At 57.4% G+C, this 26,857-nt stretch overlaps 3 protein-coding genes and 1 non-coding gene across 7 annotated transcripts; 3 read left to right on the plus strand and 1 right to left on the minus strand.

The window, feature by feature from the left end:
* Positions 1-451: 451 nt before the first annotated feature.
* Positions 452-4,059, plus strand: LIN7B (lin-7 cell polarity scaffold B). The gene is made up of 6 exons (XM_045772186.2): positions 452-558; positions 966-1,084; positions 1,359-1,430; positions 2,269-2,478; positions 3,448-3,611; positions 3,950-4,059. Exons 1-6 carry the CDS (start codon positions 522-524, stop codon positions 3,969-3,971), a joined length of 624 nt encoding a protein of 207 aa, XP_045628142.1. The 5' UTR covers positions 452-521; the 3' UTR covers positions 3,972-4,059.
* C21H19orf73 (chromosome 21 C19orf73 homolog) lies at positions 4,036-5,687 on the minus strand. The gene is given in 5 exon segments (XM_045772268.2): positions 4,036-4,311; positions 4,313-4,360; positions 4,362-4,517; positions 4,519-4,659; positions 5,592-5,687. Coding segments are annotated over 5 exon segments (717 nt in total).
* PPFIA3 (PPFI scaffold protein A3) lies at positions 5,134-26,819 on the plus strand. Of its 4 annotated transcripts, XM_087870972.1 has the most exons (30): positions 5,134-5,310; positions 9,447-9,701; positions 9,971-10,072; positions 10,446-10,610; positions 10,964-11,038; positions 11,371-11,445; positions 11,757-11,978; positions 13,454-13,600; positions 13,709-13,843; positions 14,240-14,323; positions 14,482-14,613; positions 15,316-15,378; positions 15,530-15,609; positions 15,880-16,024; positions 16,587-16,774; positions 17,802-18,024; positions 18,688-18,851; positions 18,982-19,109; positions 19,833-19,926; positions 20,247-20,328; positions 21,128-21,328; positions 22,612-22,674; positions 22,838-22,864; positions 23,932-24,107; positions 24,520-24,617; positions 24,840-25,015; positions 25,103-25,171; positions 25,396-25,567; positions 25,992-26,063; positions 26,150-26,819. In XM_087870972.1, exons 2-29 carry the CDS (start codon positions 9,462-9,464, stop codon positions 26,048-26,050), a joined length of 3,585 nt encoding a protein of 1,194 aa, XP_087727098.1. In that variant the 5' UTR covers positions 5,134-5,310; positions 9,447-9,461; the 3' UTR covers positions 26,051-26,063; positions 26,150-26,819. The 4 variants fall into 4 exon arrangements, with proteins under 4 accessions (XP_087727098.1, XP_087727097.1, XP_087727099.1 ...); XM_087870971.1 differs by having other exon boundaries at positions 25,992-26,819; XM_087870973.1 differs by having other exon boundaries at positions 19,836-19,926; positions 25,992-26,819.
* Positions 20,033-20,139, plus strand: LOC123776367 (U6 spliceosomal RNA). Its single transcript, XR_006775323.1, has one exon. It is a non-coding gene; the product is annotated as a U6 spliceosomal RNA (small nuclear RNA).
* Positions 26,820-26,857: the final 38 nt, after the last annotated feature.

Here is a 26,857-nt window from a genome sequence, read left to right on the forward strand (position 1 = left end):
TCTGCCTGGAAGATGATTCACGCCCCACCTCCTGATGATCTTCCCTCCAAGGATTGTCAGTGGCCCTCCTAGAACACCACGTCTTCACTCCCAGTTTCTCATCACAGCCGTAGTTGGTTGTCTACCTCCCCTCCCGCACAGACCAAGCTCCTTGAGGGCAGTGGGCTTGTCTGCCCTGCTCACCATCGTGTCCAGATGTTTAACATAACGTTTGTCCGGTGAACATGGAGAAAAAAGAAAGGGGGAGAGACAGGTGTAGCGGGCAGGGCAGTGAAACAGAAGGAGGTGCAAACAAGCTGCAAGAAGAGGGGTCGCAAACGGGACAGACGGTTGGCGACTGTGGGCTGGGCAGCCAGACAGGCGTGGCAGCAGGTGGGGCGGTCGCGGCGCCCGGAGCTGAGCGCACGTCGGGCCGCGCCCCCGCAGGGGGCGCCAGCCGCCCGGGGCGTGGCCTCACCTAGCCCCGCCCCCCTCGCCGGAGACCGGGCAGGCGGGCGGCTCACGGCGGCGGCGGCGCAGACATGGCTGCGCTGGTGGAGCCGCTGGGGCTGGAGCGGGGTAAGCGCGCCAGGGGGCCCTGCCCACCGGCCGCGGCCCGCGTCCCGGACCCCGGTCCCCGCCCCTCCCCAGCCAGGCCCCGGCGGGTGGGCGGGCAGATCGAGCGGGGGTGGGCGGGGCGGGGCGCCGCGGTTTGTGGGTGTGGGAGGGTCCGTGGGCTTAGAGGGCCCAGGAGGGGCGCCCACTGCACAGCTCTTCCTGTGTGCGTATGGACATCCTGGGGCGCAGGGCGCCTGGCCGGCCGCAGTCTCCCCTGCCCCCGGCGACTCTGCGGGTGTCCGACTGGGACTCGGCTGTCTTTCCCGGGATCCGTCAGCGCTCGCCCTTAACTCGGCTTCTGGCCGCATCTCTCCGTGCTTCTCCGCGTCTCTGACTTTGTGTCTCTGCGCCCCGCCCCCGCCCCGCAGACGTGTCCCGAGCGGTGGAGCTCCTCGAGCGGCTCCAGCGCAGTGGGGAGCTGCCCCCGCAGAAGCTGCAGGCCCTCCAGCGAGTCCTGCAGAGCCGCTTCTGCTCTGCCATCCGGGAGGTGAGAGCAGCGCGGCGCCGGGGCACAAGCGGTCGGCCGCTGTCCTGGTCGTCGCCCGGAGCCCAGGGACTACGCCTCCCAGCAGCGCCGGGGGCGGCCCGCCTTGGGGTGCCCGCGCTTTAGCTCCGGGGTTCTTCGGGAGTTGTAGTTTCCTCGGGCTCCGGGTTGCGGGGGGCGGGGCCGATCCTTGGGTGGGAGGGTCTGCGGTCCTGGACTCGGGCATCGAAGGGAGGAGGGAGCTGCTGTTTCCCTGATGCTGCGGCGTCTTCACCAGGTGTATGAGCAGCTCTATGACACGTTGGACATCACGGGCAGTGCTGAGATCCGGGCCCATGCCACAGCCAAGGTGGGTGCCCCCTACCCATCCCTCATGGTATCCACTGAACTGCATGGTGTAGCTTAGTAACTTCCTAAAGTCAGGCATGCCTGTTTTTTCATGACTTTTGCCAAATCTATGTACCAGCGTTACTATTATTTACTGATATTATAATCTCATATGTTGTACTTAAATGTCATATAAAGGCATCTTGAGCAACTTCAAATGGAAACTAGTGCCATATACCTGACAAGAAGATACCTTCGAACACCTATACAATGAAATAGCATGAAACAGTGAAATCTTTTTTTTTTTTTAAGATTTTATTTATTTATTCGACAGAGATAGAGACAGCCAGCGAGAGAGGGAACACAAGCAGGGAGGAGCGGGAGAGGAAGAAGCAGGCTCATAGTGGAAGAGCCTGATGTGGGGCTCGATCCCATAATGCTGGGATCACACCCTGAGCCGAAGGCAGACGCTTAACCGCTGTGCCACCCAGGCGCCCCTAAACAGTGAAATCTTTTTAAACTGTAGTTGTATGCTCTTTCTTGCTGCTTCCTGGAGGCTCTCAGCTCCTTCCAGGCCTTGTTTTTCTCTATTAAAAATCGAGATTGGCAAGCGTTGAGTATTTAAGACACGCTCACACCAAGTGGAGATGTTCTCTTTGACATGTCTGAAGCATCCAAAGTGAATTAAGAGACACTCATTATTACAGTGTGAGCTTGTGTTGAACTGTGGCAGGTGTCGTCCCCTGTGTGGGAAAGTGATCTGGCCCAAATCGTTCTCCGTGGCCCAGATCCCCCCCCCCCCATTCAGCCTGCGCACCATGGAGCGGCCCTCACCTCCCAGGGCTTTCTCTCTCTCCCAGGCCACGGTGGCTGCCTTCACAGCCAGCGAGGGCCACGCACATCCCCGGGTAGTGGAGCTGCCCAAGACAGATGAGGGCCTGGGCTTCAACATCATGGGGGGCAAGGAGCAGAACTCCCCCATCTACATCTCCCGTGTCATCCCTGGAGGCGTGGCTGACCGCCACGGAGGCCTCAAGCGCGGGGACCAGCTGCTGTCAGTGAACGGTGTGGTGAGTGGCGACTGAGGCTGGGCTTACACTCTGTTCGAGGTAGCACAGTCCCTGCTGTTATTCATTCAACATGCAGTGGTGGAGTACTGCGTGCTGGGCACTGCTACAGACCCTGAGAGAAGTTTGCCTCAGCTCCTATATTCAAGGACTCCCTTCTTGGTGCGGGAGATTGACTGCAATAGTCCTAATCTGGGGAGGTAATAATGAAGAAGCACAAAGCATTGCAAGAGCCCAAATGTGGATCTCACCAGACTAGTGTAGATGAGGGAAGTTTTTGCAGAGAAAGGAACATTTGAGTTGGGTTTTGAAGGACCAGGAGTTCTCCAGGCAACTAAGGTAGAGAAGAGTATTAGCAGCTAAGGTGTTGTAGGCACTGGCTGTGACTGTACACTCCTCCGAGCCGAACAGAAAGGGCTTAGGTCTAGAATTAGACGGCAGTACAGCTGGATCGGGAGTGGGGGCTGGCTATGCAGGGCCTGAGTGCCAGCCTGAGAAGCTGGGATTTTTGTCTCAGGGGTTCTGGGGAGCCATGGGAAGTCTGTGAATAGAAGGATAGGCTCAGCTTGGAGGTTGAGAAGGACCCCTTTGGGACTCTATAGGGGACGGACTGAAGGCAGAGACTGGAGGCCAGAAGTTCTAGGGAGGAGGCTAGGTGAAAGTCCATTGGAGAGAGGATGAAGCCTGAGCTGGGGCCAGGTGGTGGGGACAAAGAGGAGGGAGTCAGCAAGAGGGAGGGGGCTGGGGATTAACAGGCTTTGGGGACAGAGGGGATAAAGATGGACCTGGAGGTCTGGCTTAGTGAGTGAGGGCAGATAGGGCTTGTCCCCGACATGAAGGTTTTAAGGGGGGACACGAGGCCTTGACATCTCGGGCTGGTACCAGGCCCACCAACAGCAGGTCCCATTTCCAGTGTTGGGCTGGATGTGGGTGGTAGGCCCCAGGCCCAGGTGTCTGTGCACTGCCTTGCAGAGCGTTGAGGGTGAGCAGCACGAGAAGGCAGTGGAGCTGCTGAAGGCAGCCCAGGGCTCCGTGAAGCTGGTAGTGCGTTACACACCTCGCGTCCTGGAGGAGATGGAGGCCCGCTTTGAGAAGATGCGCTCTGCCCGCCGGCGCCAGCAGCACCAGAGCTACTCGTGAGCCCTTTGCCCCCACACCCCTGGCGCCCCTGTTGCCTCCTTTATCCCCAGAGTCCCAAACCAGGCCAGTGATTTCTGGGACCTTCATGGCTACCTCCAGCCTTGGCTCCTCTCCCTGGGGTTCTGACCCTTGACCCCGACCCAGGCTCTTACAAGCCATTCTGGCTAAATCCCTTGGGGACACCCAGCTCACTGTCATCCCAAGATCTACTCTCCGGAATCCATCATCCACTTCCCTGGGCCCTTGGCTCTGGAACCCCGGTCCTGGTTCTCTCCCAGGCCTCCCCGGGTCCCCTCCCCTGAGCTTGGCTCCCATCTCTTCACTCTCTCTGCAGGTCCTTAGAGTCTCGAGGCTGAAACCACAGTATCTGGACCCTCACCCCGCGCCCTACCCTGTACAGTATTTATTGTCACCGGCTCCTTATTTAAAGATCTTTGACCCCCACTGAGTGTCTGTGTGTCTGTCTTGCATCGTGGGGTTAGAGTGTCTTGGGATGTGGGGGAGGGAGAGAAGCTGAAATCTAGAGCAGGCCGGGAAGAAACCCTTTTCAGAGTCTGAGAGCAGAGGAAGCGTTTCCCCCAAGGTCTGAAGGCGGAGGCTGGCCGGCTTCCTAGGCATAAGTCCAAGGCGGAGGCTGGGACCCTGTCTGGGTCCCAGTACGGGGTCGTAACCGAAGACAACGCCGCCTGCCCTTAAAGAGAGACTGAGGGCGAAGGCCAAGCCCCTTCTGTAGTTGGTCTGACAGCGGAGTCCTGAGAAGCTGCAGAGCCGGTGGGCGGCCTCTGTGTGGGCGGGGTGGAGCGAACCATTAGCTTCGTTCGCCAGGGGAGCCCTGCAGGCTGTACTATCATCAGCGTGGGGGGTGGAGGTGCCGCATGCAATTCCCGAGGTGGGCGCAGGGGGTGCAGAACAAGGTGCACTCGCCGACCCGGCATTTACCCCACCTTCCAACCTGAGCGCGTGTCTCCGGAAGCCGCCCCCGCCTTAAAATCCAACCTTTACTCCCACCTCACCGCCGGTCCAGCCCTCGCGTCCCGTGCGGCGCTAGGGCCGGCGCGCGCCACTTCCGAGATCCGGGGTCGCAACTTGCATTCCACGCCGCGCGCCACTAGCTCCAGGTGACATCATCCCCCTGCCGGACTCCGCCTCCCGCCCCAGCCGCCGCACGCCGCGCGCTTATTGGCCAACGCTCCTTGAGCCCCGCCTTCCGCTCTCCGCCCGCGCGACCCCTCCCACTCCGTGCGGAGGCGGGGTTTAGCCACCGGCAGGCGCCGACGACGCCTCCCATTGGCCATTCAGAGCCGTCTGTCAGTCTCCTGTTAAAGGGGCCACGACCGCACGGGAGCTGGGGTGGGGGGGAGGGAGGAGGAATTTTTTTTGGGGGGAGGTGGGATTTGGGGGGCGCTGGTGGGCACCCCTGGATCTGGCGGCTGCGGCCTCGCGGGGGGGAGGCTGAACGGTGATAGGGGCAGGGGGCTATTTTAGGGGGTAGAGGGCTGTGAGACCGTGAGGGGGAGGGGGGGTCCCTAGCGCCCAAGCCGGAGCCAGAGACGCGGAGCCCGCGCGAGCGGCGGAGACAGGGCTCCGGAGCTACAGATCCGGGCCCCGGCCGCCGCCAGGGGCCCCGCCCGGTCCCCCCACCCCACCCCACGTCCCTCCTGAAGCCCAGCTCCGCCCGCAGCCGCCGCGGACCAGGTAGGTAAGAGCCCGGCCCAGCCCGCTTGGCAGCGCCCACCCCGGGGACCCCTCGCCGATCCTCCCTCGCCTTCCCGAGATCTGGACTCCCTTCTTTATCCCAGGGGGCTCTGGAGTCCAGATTTCACAGCCCAACCCCAGAGACTCAGGCGTGCCCCTCCCGGCTCTCAGAGTCCCCAACCGAACCCTAGAATCCCAGGCGTACTGCCGCCTTGCGCCTCGTCCGGGGCCCAGGAGCCTGGATTTCCCAGTTCAGCCCCGGCAGCCCCCTCTGGACCTACATCCTCCTCCTCGGCCCATTCTCGGGAGCTCCAGACACCTGCCGTGGCTGTCTCAGACCCCCGGCTAGGGCCAGCTGCCCCCCGTTGGGTGTGCATAGTCCCCTATTCATGCACTCGGTCTTCCCATCTCCAGCCTCCGGCTTGAACAGCCAGCCTCCTCCTTCGGTCCAGGCCGGCTCGGAAGCCGCCCTGGACACAGGCCCGCTCTGGAGCTGTCCATGGTCAGCGCACTCGGCAGCCTCACCTCCCCCACCTCCCGCTGCTGCTGCCGCCGGGGAGGGGGCGCCTGCGGCGCGGGGAATACCCCCTGCAGCGCCTTTGACCCGGAGATACCCGGGGCCCTCTCCAACCCGGGCGCCTGGGCCTCAGCGTTCCGCTGGCGAGCCTCTCGGCCTGTCCTCAGTACCCCAGGTTTCTGGGACCCCGGCTGCTTCTTGAGGAGTCAGGGCTTCTGAATGTTCCTGCCTGGTCCACCCTTAGGGACCTTGGCATCCAGGGATCCAGCTCCCACCTGGCTCTGGAAGCCCTGTCGGTGCTCACTCCGTCTGGCTGAAGGCCCAGCTGGTAGCCCCCACCCGCTCAGGACCTGGGAATCCAGTTTCCCAGCTCTTGCCCCCTTTAGAGACCCAGTGCAACAGCCCCTGTGCCCCTCAGGCAAATACACCCAGCCTCCTGGCACCCCAGCATCTGCCTGCTTAGGGATTTGGGCACCATGACTGTCTCCCTTTGAGGGACTTGGAATGCAATTCTTAATGCAATTCTCTGGCTTCTGCCCACCTTCCCCCTTGGAGACCTAGATGCTTTGTCCCTGGTCCTGCATTGCCTCAGGGACCCAGGAGTTCAGACCCCAGCTTCTGTATTGCCCACCAAAACCACCAGCCACAACCCTCCTTCCGAACAAGGACTCAGGCTCCAAGCTTCCATCTCCTGTCCTTTATCTCCACAACGATTCAGGAGTCCAGGCCCCCACCAAGTATCAAGCCCATTAGCTTTTACCCTTAGGGACCCAGGTCCCCCCAGCCTCACAATCCTCCTCAACTTGACATCTCTAGTGGCCTTATTAAACCCCTGCCTCATCCCCATATCATCTCAGGCACTGGGCTCCCTGGGGGTTCTCTTCTCTATTCGCTGAGACCCAGTTTCTTGAGATGTTTCCAGCACCCTATCATGATGTTTCCGTCATGATGTCCCATCCTCTGAGTACAGCTTCTCAGGCTGATGAGCCAAACATACATTGCTTCCTCTAGATGTGTTCTGTGACCTGGGTTCATTAGATGATCTAGAACCTACCCACTATCTTCCATATTTCCAGTTAAACTGTGCCCTTGCAATGCTCTAGATTCTTTCTAAATCTTAGAACGCTCTCAGTCAATATCTCTGTTCTGTTTTCACCCATGGTATGCTCTCAATTCTAGGTTAGATGCTAAATTCTAGGCATGTATTTCCCCAGGGGAGTTCAAATGTCTTGATAATGCCCCCAAACCAAATTCTGATCCCACCTTCTCCTCACATATGTTCCAAATTTTTAGAAACAGTACTTGCTTATTCTCTGCTAAAATTTTATTTTAAGTGTGTTCTAGGCTCCAGCCACATCCTTGGCATTGTTCTAGATTCCGTTCTCTTCCCAGGGGCATTCTACATTCTAGAATATGTGTGCTCCAATTATGTGTTCTAGCCTTTCTCCAAATTGTGCTATCAATTTTAAAATGCACTTTCCTATTTTAGGTTCCATCCACTTCTACAGTCTTAAATCTAAAGGATTCTCACTGAAATGTTGTACATCTTCCTTTTTTCATGTACTAGGTTCTAGACCCATCCGTTCCCACCTTTTCTGTCCATCTTTTCCCTAATGTGACCTTCCTTTAGAACTTACCTCCTGGAGGACTGTGGGCTTCCTCCTCCATCTGCCACCTTAGCATTCTAAGCAGGCTCTAGGCCCATCTCCTCTTTTGGAGTCTTCAGCTAGAAATGTCCTCATTTCCAGAACATCTCCCCCACCCCTTCCTTTGCCAGCTCAGTCCTTATGCCAGTAAATTCTCAATTCCCAGCATGCTTCTGAATCTTCCCCCAGGCACTTCTAAGTTCCAGGCAAACTCTTTGCTACTTTCTAGGGTTTTTTCCCCCCACCCCCAGGGCATGTTCTGAATTCTAGAGTCTACCTTCTGCCTTGCGTCTGTCATCTAGACACATGATAACACCAAGAGTGTGACCCCTGCTATATTCTTTGTTACACCTGCATCCCTGTAGGTTCTGGGTTCTAGATGTCTCCTGACTAGGTTTGTCATGCATTGCACTAGGTATATTCTTAGATATCATTATGCTCCCCTCTGTGTTTGGGGTTCTTCAGTGACCCAGACCACTTTTTAATTTATTGGGTTGCTTTTGACTGTTCAGGTTCCAGACCTGGGTTCTAGAATATGCCCCTCTACTTGGCCCTATGTGAGGCTTTTACCCCAAGCACACTGTACATGTGGAAACACATGTCCTTTCTGCACTCTGTACTGTCTTCATGCCAGTGGCTTTCCAGATCCTATACCCAGCCTTGCTAAATTTTATTTCCTTCTCAGTGAATTTGAAGTTCTAGAGCGGCTTCTCGGAAACATCCTGTGTTGCCTCTCCCGAGAAGATTCTGGGTTTTAGATACCATGTTGGTTTTGACCTGTCTCCTTATAAATATTGTCTTAAATCTGGCCTCTGGTGTCTGTCTAGATTCCCAGGGGCACCTCTTCAAAGACCCAAGGCTGCAGGCATCTAGCTGACTTCACTCCCAGGTTCCAGGGCCCTCCATCCCCTCCTCTTCTCATTGAAGTCCAAGACCCCAGTTCCAGGTTTTGGACATAGTCTGCACACTGGGTGGGGCTGGGAACTATCCACTGTCAGAACCGGTTATGCCGCTGCCTGGAGGGAGAGAAGGAAAGGAGGGAATAGAGTGAAAGTCCCTCCTGCTTTCGACCAGGCCAGCTGGACCCGTCTGACCTGATGTGTGTGGAGGGAGCGGCTCAGGAGACCTCCCTTCATCTCCGCCCACGGTTCATGCACCCAGATTCATGGGGCCTGGGGGCCTGGACTCCTGGATTCTGGGGGAAGTGGGGTCTGAAGGCTGGGATTTCTCGGTCTGAGGTTGAAATCTCAGATTCTTGTGTCCCTGTCTGACCCCCAGGATTGGGGAAGAGGCGGCTGGAGGCTCAGACTCCGGGGTCTAGGGGAGAGACGGGAATTGGGGACCCAGCCTCCTGTAACCTGAGGTAGGAGGGAGCTGGATTTTGGACTCCTGGGTTGTGGGAGATGGCTAGCAAGTGGAGTGGTTTTTAGATTCTTCTGGAGCTGGGGTCCAGGTATCTGGGAAATTGGGGGCAGGAGTTGGGCTGGATAGGTGAAGACCATCCCTGTGAATCTGTACTGGTACCACTGACCTAATTCTGTGGCCCCAGTTCTTTGACCTCCTGAAGGCATGGTTCTCAGCTGGGCTTGTCTTCTCATTCATGCAGTGGGTTAATGGGCATTCCCAGCAGGGTCAGAATAGGTAGACTGATTTTCCCCCATTGACTCAGGCAATGGGTCACTTGGCTTTGGTTTCTCTGGTCTGAGATTTGCTGCCAGTGCCTGATGGAGTCTGACCTCGGTTTCCCAAAATGCTCTCACCCACGTAGCTAGGCCTGATTTCCTGAGAGCAATGAGTTTCAGTTTATCCTGTGCCGTGATCAGAATGGATGGGCCCCAGTTTCTTCTGTACAATGCCTGGGTTGCCCCACCTCGGTTTCCACTACGGAGTATCCCAGTGGCCGTGCCTCAGTTTCTCTGCCAGTGCCGCGACGAGGCCGGTCTCTGTTCCCTGCCCCCTCCCCACTCCCGCAGGCCAGCACCGCCGCCATGATGTGCGAGGTGATGCCCACCATCAGCGAGGATGGCCGGCGGGGCTCGGCGCTGGGCCCGGACGAGGCGGGCGGCGAGCTGGAGCGCCTTATGGTCACGATGCTCACGGAGCGCGAGCGCCTGCTGGAGACGCTGCGCGAGGCGCAGGACGGGCTGGCTACGGCGCAGTTGCGGCTGCGCGAGCTGGGCCACGAGAAGGACTCGCTGCAGCGCCAGCTCAGCATCGCTCTGCCCCAGGTCTGGGCGGGACCGGGGCGGGGCCTGCGGGAGGCGGGACCTCGACCACCGAAGGCGCGGAGAGGGCGGTCCGGAAGGGGCGGGACTTGGCGCAGGGAAGGGAGGAATGCATGGAGGTGGGGGCTTGCCGGTGATGGGCGGGGCCTGAGCCGCTGGAAGGGGCGGGATTTAGCAGGGAGGGGCGGGGCCTTCAAATTTCCAGTCCTGTGTAATGAGGGAGAGGGGAAAATATTGATCTAATTGTCCGGATCCTGCCCACATCTGGACAGGAGTTTGCGGCTCTGACGAAAGAGCTGAACTTATGTCGGGAGCAGCTGCTGGAGCGGGAGGAAGAGATTGCAGAGCTGAAGGCGGAGCGCAACAACACGCGGGTGAGGGGTGTGGGGCCGGGGCCTAAGCGGAGTGGGCGGGGCCACGAGGTGTTGCAACCTGACCCATCTTTTTTACCCATCTTGCCTTCTTGTCTTCTCTTCCCTGCTCTCACTTCCTGGCTGGTGTCCTCTGGTCCCCCCCTTCCTTCACATCTCCTCCCTTATCTCCATAATTGTTCTTTTCCTACACCATTCCTTCTTTGACCATGCCCCTACCTCTGATATCCCTCTCTCTTCCTGACCTCTCTCCTTACCCCTTTGCTTGGCTCCACTCTTCCTCCGTGTGTCCGCCCCACCTGTCTGAACCACCCTTGTCCTCGACGCTGCCTCTCTTCCCTTGTCTCTTTTCCTTGGCCCGGTGACCACCCTGTAGCTTCTCCTTGAACACCTGGAATGCCTGGTGTCCAGGCACGAGAGGTCACTGCGCATGACCGTGGTAAAGCGCCAGGCCCAGTCCCCGGGTGGGGTCTCTTCCGAGGTGGAGGTGCTCAAGGCTCTAAAATCCCTCTTCGAGCACCACAAGGCCCTGGATGAGAAGGTATGCGAATCGGGAGAACCTGGATGTAGAACTTAAGCCCGTGGTTGTCTGGGGCTGTACTGGATAGGAGAGATTCTGGCCGTGATACTGGGGATGTCCTAAGTGGGAAGAATGTTAACTGAGATTGATTGGGACGGGCGACTCAGACTGGGACCTGACTGGTTGAAAAATGAATTTCGGGGGTTACCGGTGGGTGGGGCTGCCTTGGTAACTGGTTGGAGCTACACATCCATTACGGGTAGAGAAATGCTAATGTCGCCCTATCAGGCCGTCCCAGGGGTGTTCGGCCTCATGGTCAACTGTCCTAGATTTTGTCTGATCCCCATCTCACTCTGTCCTGCCCTCATCCCCAGGTCCGGGAGCGGCTGCGGATGGCATTGGAGCGGGTGGCGGTGCTAGAGGAGGAGTTGGAGCTGAGCAATCAGGAGGTGGGGGCGTGGCCAAGAAGGAGGAGGGACTAAGGAGCTACCAATGGGGTGGAGCTGATTGGGTGGGTTCGGGGCTAAGGGAAAGAACCGGCTATGGAGGAAATGATTGGATGGGGAACGTTAAGGCTATAGAGGATACCGCCGCTAGGAGGCTAGGGGGAAGAGTAAGGGTGGACTTCTTCACACTGGGCGGCTAAGGAGAGATACAATGAAGGCGCAGGGTCTAAAGACAGACTGTGGGATGGGATGGCCCCAATAGGACCAGTGCCAGTGGGAAGTAGAGCCGGGGGCCCTAGGACTCCTTTTGTCCTGATCTCCGTTTCCGTTCCCAGACGCTGAGCCTTCGAGAGCAGCTGTCTAGGCGCCGGTCGGGGCTGGAGGAGCCCGGAAAGGATGGGGACGGGCAGGTGAGAGGTGGAAGTCCTTCGCTTCCCTTGCTCGTCAAGGATCCCCATCCCTGTGACCTCGACTCAGCCCCCTAACTTTGTGATGGTCCTTTTAATGTTTGGTATGATCCTCACTACCTCTATGACATCTGAAGTCCAAAGATCCTTATTGGCCTTGGACCTCTGATTCAAGTGCTAGCTAACTTCTGCGACCTCCAGGCTGATCTTTGATTCCCTCCCTCCCCCATAAACTTTCTCCTTGTATTCTCTCTGTATCTCTGTGTTCCCCACTCCGGGTTCTGTCCCTTCTTCTCTCCCTGTTCCCACTCTAGCCCCTTGCCAATGGCCTTGGTCCTGGCGGGGATTCGAACCGGCGCACAGCAGAGCTGGAGGAGGCCCTGGAGCGGCAGCGTGCGGAGGTGTGCCAGCTGCGGGAGCGCCTGGCGGTGTTGTGCCGCCAGATGAGCCAGCTGGAGGAGGAGCTGGGCACCGCCCACCGCGAGCTGGGTAAGGCCGAGGAAGCTAACGCCAAGCTCCAGCGCGACCTCAAGGAGGTGAGGCCGGAGCCCCTGGTGGGCTGCCCTCTGTCCCTCCCTCCCCTAACCCTCCCCGTCCTCCTTTCCCCAAAGTCACAGAATTCATGAATGGTGGAACCTGGATTCGGTCCACAAGCTGTGTGGACTCTCCTCCTCTCTGAGCCTCAGTTTGCTTACCAGTAGAATGGGATTTAAGACCCTTACCAGAGGGTTGGCACATGACACACACATGGTAGGCGTTCAATACCTGGTCCAAGGGATATTATCATTGGGAAATTCTCTTGTGCCTTTTTTTTTTTTTTTTAAGATTTTATTTATTTATTTGAGAAAGATCATGAGCGGGGAGGGGTTGGGGGAAAAGGGCAGAGGGAAGAGGGAGAAGCAGGCTCCCTGCTAAACAGCGAGCTGGAGGCATGGCTCTATCCCACAACCCCTGGGATCACGACATGAGCCCAAGGCGGATGCTTAAACCAACTGAGCCACCCAGGCACCCCACTCTTGTGCTTCTAAGTTGACGTCCTTTGTCTGCATTTCACCCCATCCTGGCTTAGGCCCCTTGATCCTAACTCCTATGTCCCTGGGACTGCTGGGAAATGTAGGGTATGGATTCTGGAAGTCATTGGATGAGAAGAGCGAGCACTTTATTTTTCATCATCCATTGGGACTTTCACCTCAGGTTTTAAGCCTGGATGGCCCTGGGGCCTGTTGGGAAGTGTGGCCCCACCTCATGGACCCCTAGGCTGAAGTCTCTCTTCCTTGAGACCCTGGAGCCCTGTCTTAGGTTTTCTGAGCCTGTGCTACCCTGGGGCTCTTGGGAAATGTTTCCTCCGATGTGAAAAAGGGACTTTTGTTTTTCATGAGACCCTAGGGCACTTGCTCTGTGATTCTAAGCCTGAGCTGTGCTAGAAGCTGGTGAAAAATCTAAGGCCTGGATTTCCTTCTTTCTTTCTCTTTCTTTCTTTCTTTCTTTCTTTCTTTCTTTCTTTCTTTCTTTCTTTCTTTCTTCTCTTTTTTACTAGCTTCAGAGGTAGAATTTAGTGATTCATCATTTGCATATAACTGGAATTTTTTTTAAAGGTAGTTATTATTCTTTTTAAGTAAACTCTCCCCGCAGAGTGGGGTTTGCACTCACTACCCCAAGATCAAGAGTCACATGCTCTACTGACTGAACCAGCCAAGTGCCCCTAAGGCCTGGATTTTTGAGGAGAGTGGGCCAAGAAGAGGTCATCCATATGGGGAGGTCTAAGACAGTACACCCTAGAAGCTCATGGGAGGTGTGGTACCACCATTTTAACTCTCAGGTGGCCGGGGTGCTAAGGTTGGCTGTTCCTGAGAGTTCTTGGCCGGTGTGGTTCCACCATTCTGACGCCCAGATAGCAGGAGACTTCATTTCCCAGGTTACCCTGGGGTGCCTGATCTGGGGTTCTAAGCCTACACTACCCGCCGGGCTTTCTGGGAACTGTCGTCCACGTGACCTTTTGCCGCCTCTGCAGGCGCTTGCGCAGCGGGAGGATATGGAGGAGCGGATCACGACCCTGGAGAAGCGCTACCTGAGTGCCCAGCGCGAGGCCACGTCTCTGCACGATGCCAACGACAAGCTGGAGAACGAGCTGGCCAGCAAGGAGTCGCTGTACCGGCAGGTGGGGGCACGGCCGGGGAGGTGACGTGGGGGCGAGGCCCGCGGCCTGTGTGACCTAGCTGCTCTCCTTCCCCCTCCACCCCCCACCCCCACCTCTGTCCTCCCTCAGAGTGAAGAGAAGAGCCGGCAGCTGGCGGAATGGTTGGACGACGCCAAGCAGAAGCTGCAGCAGACTCTGCAGAAGGCGGAGACCTTGCCCGAGATAGAGGCACAACTGGCCCAGCGCGTGGCGGCGCTGAACAAAGTGAGGAGAGACCTGGGGCGGGAGTGTGGGGGTGCGGGGTAGAGGGATGCGGCCGGGCCTTCAGTCCGGAGGGGTAGGAGGCTTGCCGCTGGGATTCTGGGGAAAGGGGCGGGGCCAGGGGGGTCTAGGAAAGTGAGAGAACGTGGAATGGGGGCAGGGCCTGGGGGTTTGTGGGGTGTTCTCTAGTCCTGACTGACCGGGTGGCCTGGAATGCAAAAGAGACAGAACGAACCCTAAGGAAGGGACAGGGCGCGAATCCTAGTGCAGGGTCTGAAGTCTCTCGGGGGAGGAGCCTGGAGCTGGGGGGCGGGGCGCCCAGCCTTAGAAGAGGCGGGGCCGGAGCCTGACTGGTTCCCAGTGGGGCAAAGTCAGATGCCCTGGCTTCCTGTCCGCTAGGCTGAGGAACGTCATGGGAATTTTGAGGAGCGGCTTCGGCAGCTGGAAGCCCAGTTGGAGGAGAAGAATCAGGAGCTGCAGCGGGTGAGGGGGCGGACGACTGCAGAGCGGGTGGGGCTTTGAAGCTGGGGCGGGAGCTTGGGTGAGGGGGTGGAGTGGGGGGGGGGGCTGGAGCCCAGGGCAGGGGCGGTACTCCGGGCCAGGCGGGCTTGAGCATCCCTGTCCCGCTGTCCTTTGGGCAGGCCCGGCAGCGGGAGAAGATGAACGATGACCACAATAAGCGGCTGTCGGAGACGGTGGACAAATTGCTGAGCGAGTCCAACGAACGCTTACAGCTGCACCTCAAAGAGCGCATGGGGGCCCTGGAGGAGAAGGTGTGCCCCAGCCCGGGACTTCAGTAACCTGCAGTCCCAGACCGCCTCTTTCTGGAATCCCGGAGCCCCAGACCTTTCCCCAAACCAGTTAGTTGAGATCTCAAATCTGGGCATCCGGAATTTGAATTCAACAGGCTTCTCTGGACTGTTGTTGGGGCCATTCTTTCACCTGGTCTAAACACCCCAAGAGCTGAATTCTGGGGCACCCATGCCCTGAGTTCTTGGCTTTTCCTCAAGCTTCTCACCCTTTGGACCGTCACACTTTGAAGACTATTTATTTATTAGTTTTAGACAGAGAGTGTGAGCAGGGGGAGGGGCAGAGGGGGAGGAACAGGGAGAGAATCTCAAGCAGACTCCCTGTTGAGGGCGCGGGTGGAGGTGTGTGTGTGCTTGATTTCACGGCCCTGAGGTCATGACCCCAGCCTAAACCAAAAGTTGGATGCTCAACCAACTGAGCCACCCAGGCATCCCTGGACCCTCAAAGTTCGAATTTTTTATTACACAGGATGCTGGGTTCTGGGGCTCCCAGGCATTCCCCTCCTCAGATGCATCTTTGGCCCCACAAGCCCCATGCCCTCCAGCTCACCATTCCTGCCCACCTCATTCCCCTGGGGCCGCCTTTGGCCAGTCTCTGGACACTTACAGCCCCAGGACGTGCCCCTTCCAGGCTCCACCCCCTCACCGTCCCCCTGTCCTCTACAGAATTCACTGAGCGAGGAGATTGCCAACATGAAGAAGCTTCAGGATGAGCTGCTGCTCAACAAGGTAAGGAGGGGTCTGGAGGAGAGGGCCTGGGGGCCTAGGACCAGGGACATGGAGCGGGCATTGCTGGGGGGTGGCATCAGCCAGGCCAGGAGGGGCTATTCCTCAGGGACGGGGTGGATTCTAACCTGATACCTCCAACTCCTCCCACCAGGAGCAGCTCTTGGCAGAGATGGAGCGGATGCAGATGGAGATCGACCAGCTGCGGGGAAGGCCACCATCCTCCTACTCCAGGTGACCCTAGTCCTGCCTCACTCCTGCTGGTAGGAGCCCCCTTGGCCAAGCTCATCCTTCCTGATCTCCAAGTCTTCCCCAATCCCACTCCCTATTCTCCCAAGGCTTCCACTGACTCCTGTTATTTTTGATACCTGACTTCATGACCTCTGACTTCTGACTTCAGATCCCCCTCCCAGTCCTCTGACCCCAGGCCTTTTCCCATGACGCCTGACCTCTCTGCCCTTTTCCTGGCCCCTGGGTCTCTGACTGCCCTCTCCATGCCCACAGGTCTCTCCCCGGCAGTGCCCTGGAGCTCCGTTACTCCCAGGCACCCACATTACCTTCTGGTGCCCACCTGGACCCCTATGGGCCTGGCAGTGGCCGGGCAGGCAAGAGGGGTCGCTGGTCAGGGGTCAAGGATGAGCCCTCCAAGGTCAGCAGCCACTTTTGGGGCCTGGACTGAGCAGGGGTGGTGGGCAGCAGTAGGAAATGGAGTCTAATACGCGGGGCTCTGGGAGGGGCTTGGGCTGAGAAACAGTGTCTCTTGGACCCATGTTGTCTATTTTTTTCTCCCGCAACTGCATCCTCTCCACTTGCCCGATGTCTCTTCATGTGGATATCCTGCTACCTGGTGAGAACCTTAGCAGAATGATGAGGTGGGGAGAGGGGTGGTGAATGGGGGATGGGCACAGTGTAGAATCCTAGAATGGGGGTGCAAGTTGAAGAAAGCAAGTGGCCTGGGTCAAGGGAAATGGTGGAATCAGGAGATGGGATAGAGTCCTGGGTGGGACAGTTGGTCAAGGAAAGGGACTTGTCAAGAGACAAAGCTGGGCTGGGAAAAGTATGTGGGCTGGATCACAAGGTGAGGCCAGTCCTTGTCAGGGGATATGGGCAAGGTCATGGACAGTGGACAAAGTCGGTAGAGGTGAGGGAAGCCCCAGCACCTACCTTGGCTCCTACCCACCTGACATCCTTTTATCCCCACACAGAGACAGGAGTGGGAGCGGTCTGCCCCTGCGGGGTCCATGCCACCCCCGTTCCCAGGGGAGCTGGATGGCTCAGACGAGGAGGAGGCTGAGGGGATGTTTGGGGCTGAGCTGCTCTCCCCCAGCGGACAGGCCGATGTGCAGACGCTCGCCATCATGCTTCAGGAGCAGCTGGAAGCCATCAACAAGGAGATCAAGTGAGCGCTGACCCAGTCCTTCTCCACCCTGCCTGAGCTGACCCTGTAACCCCTCTGAAGGCCTTAGCACATCTCCTCTCTTACTATCCTCAAGGAATTCCCCCAGCCCAACACTCCCTCCAGTAACTAGGAATCCCTCAGGATATACCCAGAAGTCTCCTCTGTGCTTCATATCTATCTATTCCTTACCAAGTATTCACAGTTTCCCAATACACCAAAAGCTGCATTCCCAAATACCCAAGTTCTCAAGCCAGTACACCAAGAATCCTCCAGTACATCCTGGATGTCATGGCTTCACACAGCTGGTACCCAGAGTCTCCCACTATCTCAAGAATCTCAATACAACACAAGGTCCCCAATCCCAAACACCAAGAGGCTCACCCTAATACTTCAAGAACCTCAATTCAAGATACCAAGAATTTCGACTTAATATAACAAGAATCCTCGATTTATCACGAATCCCCCGCTGACATAAAGTCTACCCTGATTTCCCAGAAATTGTCCTACTTGGCAATTCTCTAACAACACACTCTCCCTGGGCCCCCGCAAATATACGAACATGACCTCCACTTTCCATCCAAAGTCATTGTGAGTTGAGGCATTGATTCACATACCAGATGACCCCATGAACTTCCTAGATTCTGGGTTGACCTCAGAGTCCCTGATCTCCCCCCAGTCTTATGATCTTGCTCTTTCTTTCCTCCTTGGAATTGGACCTCTTTCCCATAGTAATCTTTTTTATGATTTTATAGAACCATGTGGTTATCATCATGGAAGCCTTGATGCAGACCCTGATCTTCCTCTTGTCCCTCATCCCTCCATGACCTCCTGAGCCTCTCATGACCCCCTGACTCCCCTTGAATCTGTGAGGCCATGATGAATCCACCAAGACCCTCTAACCTCATTATGCCTTCCTCAGAATTCTTCTGGCCCCACCAAGCCTTCCTGGCCCTTTGGGATCCCCAGACTCTGTCTCCCATTGCTTGCCTCTGTTCTCTCACCCAGTCTGCCCCCTTTCCCTCCTCAGGCTTATCCAAGAGGAGAAGGAGACAACGGAACAAAGGGCAGAAGAGCTAGAGAGCCGGGTGTCTGGCTCTGGCCTGGACTCACTGGGCCGCTACCGCAGTAGCTGCTCACTGCCCCCCTCCCTTACTACCTCTACCCTTGCCAGCCCCTCCCCTCCCAGCTCTGGCCACTCAACGCCCCGTCTGGCACCCCCTAGCCCTGCCCGTGAGGGCACCGACAAAGCTGTGAGTGTTTTGAAGTCTCCTCATTTTGGTGGGGTGGCTGGGGGAGATGGGAGACAGGGCTCCCCAACCAACAGCAACAATAACCGCTCACACCAGTGATTTTCAAAAGCAACCTAGCTTTCCCTAAAAGTTTCAACTTAAAGGGCATAAGGAGGAAGCTGAGCCATGGGGTATCTGAACCCTAACTAGTACTTTACTCAGATTTGGCCTGCTTTTACCTGTTTTATGCAGTAAGTTTCTTCATAGGGTTTTTTTTTTTTTTTTTTTAAGGTTCCCATGACTAAACATAACATTTGAGAGCTAATATTAGATTCTCAGAATTGATCATTGAAGAGGAATAAGACATATTAGTCCTATTTTATTGCCTTAAATCCAGTTTTCCGGCTTCCAGAATGTGTAACTCATTAGCTTTCCTTGAGTCTGAGAGGATCCCACTCCTGACACCAAGAGCTAGGATACATAAAAACCGGCTGGTCAAGCTCCAGGCCGATTCATTGCCTTTATGTTTCTGCAACTTACCCCCACCTGATCTAGGCTACCTTCAGAAATGGTACCCCAAACCAGGGGCATCCCAGACACCCCCTAGTAGGCATCCCAACTAATGAAGAGCCCCCGGCATGACCCCTCCAATTCAATTTAGCTTCTCTGCCTTTCTGTCCCCAGAATCATGTCCCCAAGGAGGAAGCTGGGGCTCCACGAGGGGAGGGGCCAGCCATCCCAGGAGACACCCCACCTCCCACTCCCCGCTCTGCTCGCCTTGAGAGAATGACACAGGCCTTGGCTCTGCAGGCAGGATCCCTGGAAGATGGGGGGCCCTCACGGGGAAGGTCAGCAGGGACAATGGATAGGATGGGGAGGGGTTTGCTTGGGAGGATGTGTCAGGGGAATGGACACGGACTTGGGAGGAGAGGAAACATCCCCGATGGGGTCTGCCCTCACTCTGTCCTGTTCACCCAGTGAAGGCACCCCAGATTCCCTGCACAAAGCCCCCAAGAAGAAGAGCATCAAGTCGTCCATAGGCCGTCTCTTTGGCAAGAAGGAGAAGGGGCGAATGGGACCACCAGGCCGGGACAGCTCTTCTCTGGGTGAGGACTGTGATGCCAGCCCTCTCTCCCTTCCTCTCTTCCTTCTTTCCTTCCTCTTTTCCTTCCTTCTTCTTTTTCACAAGTTCACTTGACGTTCTTCTGAGTCTTCATTCATTTGGTAATTCATAGGATGTGAAAGGGGCAGGACTTGGCAGTGGGAGAGGGAAGGAAGAGGGACAAGGACAGGGCACTCTGAGGCCTGCCTGGGTGACTGGAGGTGGGGAGCTAAATGAATTTTATTATTGCATTTACCTATTTTTTAAATAGAGAAAGAGAGAGAGCCACCTAAAGCCAGGGCTGTTGGTGTGCTGCAGCCTGCTTGTACTGGCCTGTGAAAGCCAAGAGTTCAATTTTCAGGAGTTTTGTGGGCTGCTTGACACTACATCGGTAGCCTGAAATTGGTGGGATTCTTTACACCAATGGAAATTGGCAAACACCACAAATCAGGGAATACGCCCGCCCTCTCTCTCTCCCTCCCGGGGAGCCAGTGGTTAAAGAGTTACTAGCGTCCCACTGCCACCTTACCAAGGCCAGCCCACGGAACCCAGCCCTGTTCTGGGGATGTCTCCAATTCCCGGCCTGGCAGGTGAAACTGGTTCCTGTTTGGCTTTATCACTCCCTCGGGGCCTCCGCTTCCCTGGCCTCCTTCTCAGCAGCCCCCGACATCAGAGAGTCTCCTTCCTACTTGAGACCCTCCAAACTCTGACCCCTCCCTGCCTTCAGCAGGAACACCATCGGACGAGACACTGGCCACGGACCCCCTGGGGCTAGCCAAGCTGACGGGCCCAGGAGACAAGGACCGAAGGAACAAGAGGAAGTGAGTGTGTGTATAGGGTGGGCTGGGGGAGGCCACTTACAGAAATTTCCTTTTTTTTTTTTAAAACCTTCTTCCAAGTTTTCTGTTTTCATAAAAAGTGCTTTGGGGGCTCAGTTTGGCAGCCCATATATTAACACTGGAACGATCCAGAGAAGACTGGCATGGCCTGTGCGCCAGGATGCCAGGCAAATTCATGAAGTGTTCCACTGAAAGACAAAACCGTGCTTCGGAGGGGCTTTGTGGGAAAGGCGCCCATCCAGGATGGCTGGGTGGTGTCTCTGCCCCTGAGAGCCCCTGCCCTACTAGGCCTCTGTCCCCAGGCACGAACTTCTGGAAGAGGCCTGCCGCCAGGGCCTGCCCTTTGCTGCTTGGGATGGGCCCACCGTGGTCTCCTGGCTGGAGGTACTGGGGCCCAGAATTGCCCTGACTCTTGATCCCAACTCCTGTGACAGCCTTGCCACTAAGGGTCACTGGTGCCCCCAGCATCCTCCTCCTAGCCCAGAGGGGGGTGGGAGGAGGGGGATGAGGCACTCGGAGAGGTCAGCCTTCCCGTTGATCCAAACAGCTTCCTCCTCCTTGTCCCCCCATCCCTGTGCCTCTGGCTATGCGCCCCTCGGTGCTGCTCTCCTGTTGTCTCGTGTCTTCCCACATCTCTCTCTCATTCTATGGGGTTCCCTGTGTCTGATATTTTGCCCCTCTCCCCATCTCTGTTTTTGTCATTCCCCACATTTCTTCCCACGTCTCTGGGGCTTCCCGTGTCTCTTTCCCAATGTCTTTTGCTTCTCTTTCCCCCACATCTCTCTCTCATTCTATGGGGTTCCCTGTGTCTGATGTTTTGCCCCTCTTCGCATCTCTGTTGTCATTCCCCACATTTCTTCCCACGTCTCTGGGGCTTCCCGTGTCTCTCTCCCAATGTCTTTTGCTTCTCTCTCCCCCCATCCCTCTTTTCCCGATGACTCCGGCGTCACCCTCTGCCCCCCCTCTTTTATTCCCTGTGTCTCCCTCTGACTCCCTCTCATCTTGTTTGCCTTGCCCCATCTCTATCGCTTCTCACCGCTAACTTTCCCACCTCTCCGTCTCCCTCTCTCCTTTTCTTTCTGCCTCTCTCCTGTTTTTCCGGTGTCTCCCCGGATATTGTCTGTGTCTCTCCGTGTGTGCGTCTTCCTTCCCTCTCTCCTCCCCCCTCCCTCCTTCTGTCCAGCTGTGGGTAGGCATGCCTGCATGGTATGTGGCCGCCTGCCGGGCCAACGTCAAGAGCGGTGCCATCATGGCCAACCTGTCGGACACGGAGATCCAGCGGGAGATTGGCATCAGCAACCCGCTGCACCGGCTCAAGCTGCGCCTCGCCATCCAGGAGATGGTCTCGCTCACGTCGCCCTCAGCGCCCGCCTCCTCCCGCACGGTGAGCGTCCGCAGGCCAATCCCAGCCCTTGCCGTCTCAGGGCCCCCCCACTTGCCCTCAGACTAGCCAATCCTGGGCTCGCTCACTCCAGCTCCTTCTCAAAGACCCTTTCCCCCTTGTGTCTCACCTGGATTGGATTATCTGGGGCGTGGGGTGGGGGGAGTCCCTTCTCAGGTCTCCCTGCCTCCGCCCTACCTCTATCTGTCTTACACAGACAGAACCCCATCCGGGAGAAAAATCCAGATTCATATGGTTCCTTACAAAGTCCTTGATGAGCCCCCTCCACTCCCGTCAGCCCACCTCTGACTCGGCTCCTTGGCTAGTGCCGCTCCCTGGCTCCCTTTCCTCAGAGCACTTCTCCCCCTGTCTCAGCTCAAATGACACCGCCTCCAAGAAGCCTGCCTAACTCAACAACTAGTCCCTCGCCCCATCACCCCAGCACCTTAACACCCAATTTTCCCCCCACAGTGTTTATTTATGGCCTTCTAATAATTTATCCTTTTGTTCCCTGCCGAAACTTCTTTGTGCCATGCCCAATTCAGCAATTGTTAATCCCTTGCCCGACTTGCTGTTTGCCTGTGTGTGTGTGTGTGTGTGTGTGTGTGTGTGTGTGTATCTGAGACCCTCCAGTGTAATTTGTGGACATCATTACTGGTTAGTCCGCAAAATTACTTCATCAGGGCATCTTCTAACACTAAGAACATTCTCTGCAGCCACCGCGCCCTTATACCGAAGAATGTGACCATTATTGTCAGTTTTATCTCTTCCGTCTATTTTCAAATTTCCCCTCATGTATCCCAGACCCTGCACCTGGGCCTGGCGCGCATGAAGAGCTTCAGAAGTGTCTGAATCAATGTACGAAGTCCTAACTCGGGGGGTTGTTGGGAGCAGGTGCTCTGTAAATGCGAACACCCCCCCTCTTTTGTCCCAGTGCTGTGTCTGCCACCTCATTCTGAGCCGTCACTCTGTCCATACATCTGTGTGAGGTCAGAGAGGTGATGTTGTGCCTGGGGTCACACAGCAAAATACCCAGGCAGGACCCCAATTCAAGCCTGAAAACTTGCCCGTCCTCAAAGCCCATGTCCTTTTGCCTGGTACACTGCAGGTGCTCAATAAATGATCATTCGTTTTCTCTTTCACTGCCTGGCCCGGAGCAGTGACTGGCCTTTCTGAGACAGAAAGCAGAATGTATATAAATGGACCTGGCCTGGGCCTCTGGGAACACCCCTCCCCTATCCAGAAGCCTTCTCCTCTCAACCTCCATAACACCCCTCGCCCCTCAGTCCACAGGAAACGTGTGGATGACACACGAGGAGATGGAGTCCCTTACGGCCACGACCAAGCCTGTGAGTGACCCCTGCCGGCGGCCTTGGGGGTGGCACTAACTCTCCCTGGGGAGGGGTGGGGAGGCGAATCTCTGGCTGTTCGTCCGTCTGTTCGTCCCTCCCGCCCTCCTCCGCCTGCCCCTTAACCCACCCCTTCTCTCCCCTCTTCCCACTAACGGGTCAGGAGACCAAGGAGATCAGCTGGGAGCAGGTAGGGGGCGCGGGGAGGGACATGGGCGCATGAACAGGCTCTGCACGCTGCATGCACGCCCCTCCTTCCCCAAGCCCCGCCCCCTCGCCGGAGCGTTCCATCATTGCCGCGGGGGGCGCCGCGTGGCGCCGGCTCTGGACTGTCTCATTGTGGCTTGGTGGGGGTCGGTGGAAAAGCCTGGACTAGTCCATTGTTAGCGTGGGGCACGGGCCATTCCATTCTCCTGGGTTGCGGGGGCTCCAGGGGCTGTCCCACTGCTGTAACTAGAGGGAGGCCTTTTCTCTCTGACTGAGGGGAAGTGGGACTGTTCCAGTGGACTGGAGCAAAGGGGTAAGCATACTGGGGAGGGCGGCAGGTGAGGCTGAGAAGTTGGGGAGGAGGAGGAGCTATACTTTGTTCTCAAGAAGGGAGAGGCATGCACTCCCCTGAGGTAGACGAACCCAGTTGGACTGGGGTCTTCCGTTTCCAGTCCCGGGGTAGGGAGGTGTGGAGGTGGGGATTGTTTCCTTATGCTAAAGGGAGTGACGGACTTTGGGCTGATCCAGAATATTGGCCCCGGGCCAGATAGCATTAGACTAGTATTTTTGGCCAGTGCAAGAGTGGCGGATGGATCCATTATCGTTTATTGTGGGGAGAGCTACATTGGAAGAATCCGTTGTCCGGGCTTGGGGGAGTAGCTATGTTGGACTGATCCATTGTTCTGAGCTGGGACTAGACTAGTGCCTGTCACCCCTTACTGTTCCGGTACCCCGAGGATCTGGTGGCAATGCAGCTTCTGATTCAGTAGCCTGGGGTGGGGTCTGACCTTCTACAGTTCCGGCAGGTGCACAGGTGATGGTGCTGCTGCGGGTCCAAGGACCACACTTTGAGCAGACAAGGGTCTATTCTGTTATTATGAAGGAGTAGGAGACCCCTGGATTGGTCCATTGTCCCGAGCAGAGATTGACCATTGTCCTAAGGTGGGGTGGAGAACAACCTTGGGTCAGGGGGTTGGAGTGTACCCTTTCATACATACATGGGAAGGGGTCAGAGGGCCTGACCCCTCCCCCACCTGCCCATGGCCCCAGATCCTGGCATATGGTGACATGAACCACGAGTGGGTGGGGAACGACTGGCTGCCCAGCCTGGGGCTGCCCCAGTACCGCAGCTACTTCATGGAGTCGCTGGTGGATGCCCGGATGTTAGATCACCTTAACAAGAAGGAGCTCCGGGGCCAACTCAAGATGGTGGACAGCTTCCACAGGTGGGGGCTGCCTGGCCACTGGGGACAGTCCAAGGGGAAGCCTCAGTCCTAGAGAGTCTTTGGCCAGTGGGACTGGTGATGGGAACGTCCCTGGACTATCTTTGGCCCTTTAGCCCGGATTCTCAGGCAATCCTGACTTCTGTGTCCCTTCCACCAATAAGATGGTCCACTAGGAAAAGTCCAAATCCTCAGACAGCTTGGCTCGTTGACCCTGTACCCTGTCCACGTTATCCAGTAAGAACTGCCTGTTGAAAATACCCCAGCTCCTGGGAAGGTCGGCAGTCCAAACCACTGACCCAGTGGAACAACTCCCCAACCTTTCCCAGAAGACCACAGCCAATGGGGAGGGAAGGAGCAGTAGCCATTGGAGTTGTGAAGGCTCATCTGTGACCCCACTTTCCCTACTGCTCAGGGTGAGTCTGCATTATGGGATCATGTGCCTGAAACGGCTCAATTATGACCGGAAGGACTTGGAGCGGAGGCGGGAAGAGAGTCAGACCCAGATCCGAGGTGAGTAGGAATATAAGAGCTCCCCCCAGCCCCCAAGCCAGGTGGAGGAGTTTGGGGCAGGTGGGGAGGAGCTATGATTAAGGGAGGGGGAGAGGAGGCGGAGCACGGGCCTTTTGCGAGGGGGTGGAGCCAGCATAGGGGGCGTGGCCAGGAAAGAGGAAATGGAGGTGACATGTGGGCTAAATTGGACCGGCTGGCAGCTGAGAGTCCTTTCTGTCCCAGACGTGATGGTGTGGTCCAATGAGCGGGTCATGGGTTGGGTATCCGGGCTGGGACTGAAGGAATTCGCCACGAACCTCACGGAGAGCGGGGTGCACGGGGCGCTGCTCGCCCTGGACGAGACCTTCGACTACTCCGACCTGGCCTTGCTCCTGCAGATCCCCACTCAGAATGCGCAGGTGAGCTGCCGCTCGGCCCGGGGCACACTGGGCACCCCCACCTCGCAGCCTGCACGCTGCCACCCTTCTTCCACCTCTCGTCCCCAGGCCCGGCAGCTCCTGGAGAAGGAATTCAGCAACCTCATCTCCTTGGGCACAGACAGGCGGCTGGACGAGGTGGGCGCAGTGGCAGCCCTGGAGGCTCAGCTCCCAGCGGCAACTGCAGGATCTGAGCTGAAGAAGTGGGGCTGGGCTTTGGCGGCGGGAGGTTGCTGGAGGCGGGACTAGGGCAGGGGCGGGGTTAAAGGGGAGCTGAAACCCGAGAGGGGTGGAGTCAAAGGGAGGGGCTGAGTCAGAACCCGGCCCTGGTGGCTCATCGTCTGCCCGGCACCTGTACCTAGGACAGCGCCAAGTCCTTCAGCCGCTCGCCATCCTGGCGGAAGATGTTTCGAGAGAAGGACCTCCGAGGCGTAACCCCCGACTCAGCTGAGATGTTGCCCCCCAACTTTCGTTCGGCGGCAGCGGGGGCCCTGGGATCTCCAGGGCTCCCTCTCCGCAAGCTGCAGCCCGAAGGTGGGCGGCTCCCCTATGCTACAGCCCCTCCCCCCTCCCCCTTGCTCGGGGTGGGAAAAGGACCAACTCTACATTCCAGAAGCCTCCCTCCAGGTTCTGAAGTGGCCTAGTCCTTTCTCCCCGACCCATGACGATTGGATTGCTCAGTATGCCAACTCCCTCCGCCGGGTGTGCAATGGGCTAATCCCGCCCCCCCCTTCCAAAGTGGGAAATGAGTTCGCCCACCGTCACCTGGGGCGCCGTAGATGAATCCAAGGCTGCAGGAAGGGAAGGGAAACCGGCGTGGAGCCAGGCGTTCGTTGTCATTTCGGGAAATCCAAGAGAGGATGCTTGGGATTGAGGATCAGAGAAACCCTGCTGTGTGTGTGTGGGGGGGGAGAGACACGCGCGCACCAGACCAAACCACTGCTCGCTCTCCCTCTAGGCCAGACTTCTGGGAGTTCGCGGGCAGACGGCGTTTCGGTCCGGACCTATTCCTGCTAATGTAGGCCTCCAGGTGAGGACTGTACTGGGCGATCTTGGGGGTTCGGGGCGGCACAATGGATCTTCACTGCTCCACGTACTGCCCCGGCGTCAATGCAGGTGACCTCACTCGGATGGAAGAATCTTCCAGAGGCTGGGCTGTTCCCCCTCCTGCCCAGAGTATGGTCTCGCCGGGGAAAGCGGGCGGGGGAGCTCGCGCCGCGGACTGGACCATCTGTACAGACGAGCGGGGAGTGTGCGTCCCCGCCTCACAAAAGGACTGGGCCTGGACCAAACCACACGAACTGGACTGAGAGGGGGAACGAAGAGGGCAGGAAGAAATCCCGCCCCAAACTTCCGCCTCCATTTTCTCTACTTTGTAATTTATTGGTCAGTTTCCGTTGGGAGATGGGTGCCCTTTCCCCGCGGGAAGGGAGCGGGGCTTCCCTCCCGGGCCGCATGCTAGGAGAGGCTGCCCGCTCCCCTTTCTCCTCCCCAGTCGCGGGGCCCAAGTCTTCCTTCTTCGTCCGAAAGGCGGGGAGGGGGGACTCGCTGCTACAAGCCTCGCCCCATGTGCCACTCAGCCCCGCCCCGCCGCGTCAGGTCGCCGGTGCCTGGGGTCAGCTGTGGGCGGAGTCCCCTCTTCCTCCCCAGTGTCTCGTGTCCCCGGGGCCTCTCCGCCCCCCGTGCTGTGGCCGTGTCCGTGCCCCAGGGGTAGGGAGTGCAGAATTGCGCTCCCCGTTCCCCTCCGGCTCCGGGGTTTGCATGGGAGAATCCTCTTTCCACGATGCCACTGGGCGACGTGGCGTGGGGGGAGGGAGGACGGTG

This window comes from Ursus americanus, chromosome 21, assembly GCF_024610735.1.
Source record: "Ursus americanus isolate L20-20 chromosome 21, mUrsAme1.1.p, whole genome shotgun sequence".
NCBI lineage: Eukaryota > Metazoa > Chordata > Mammalia > Carnivora > Ursidae > Ursus > Ursus americanus.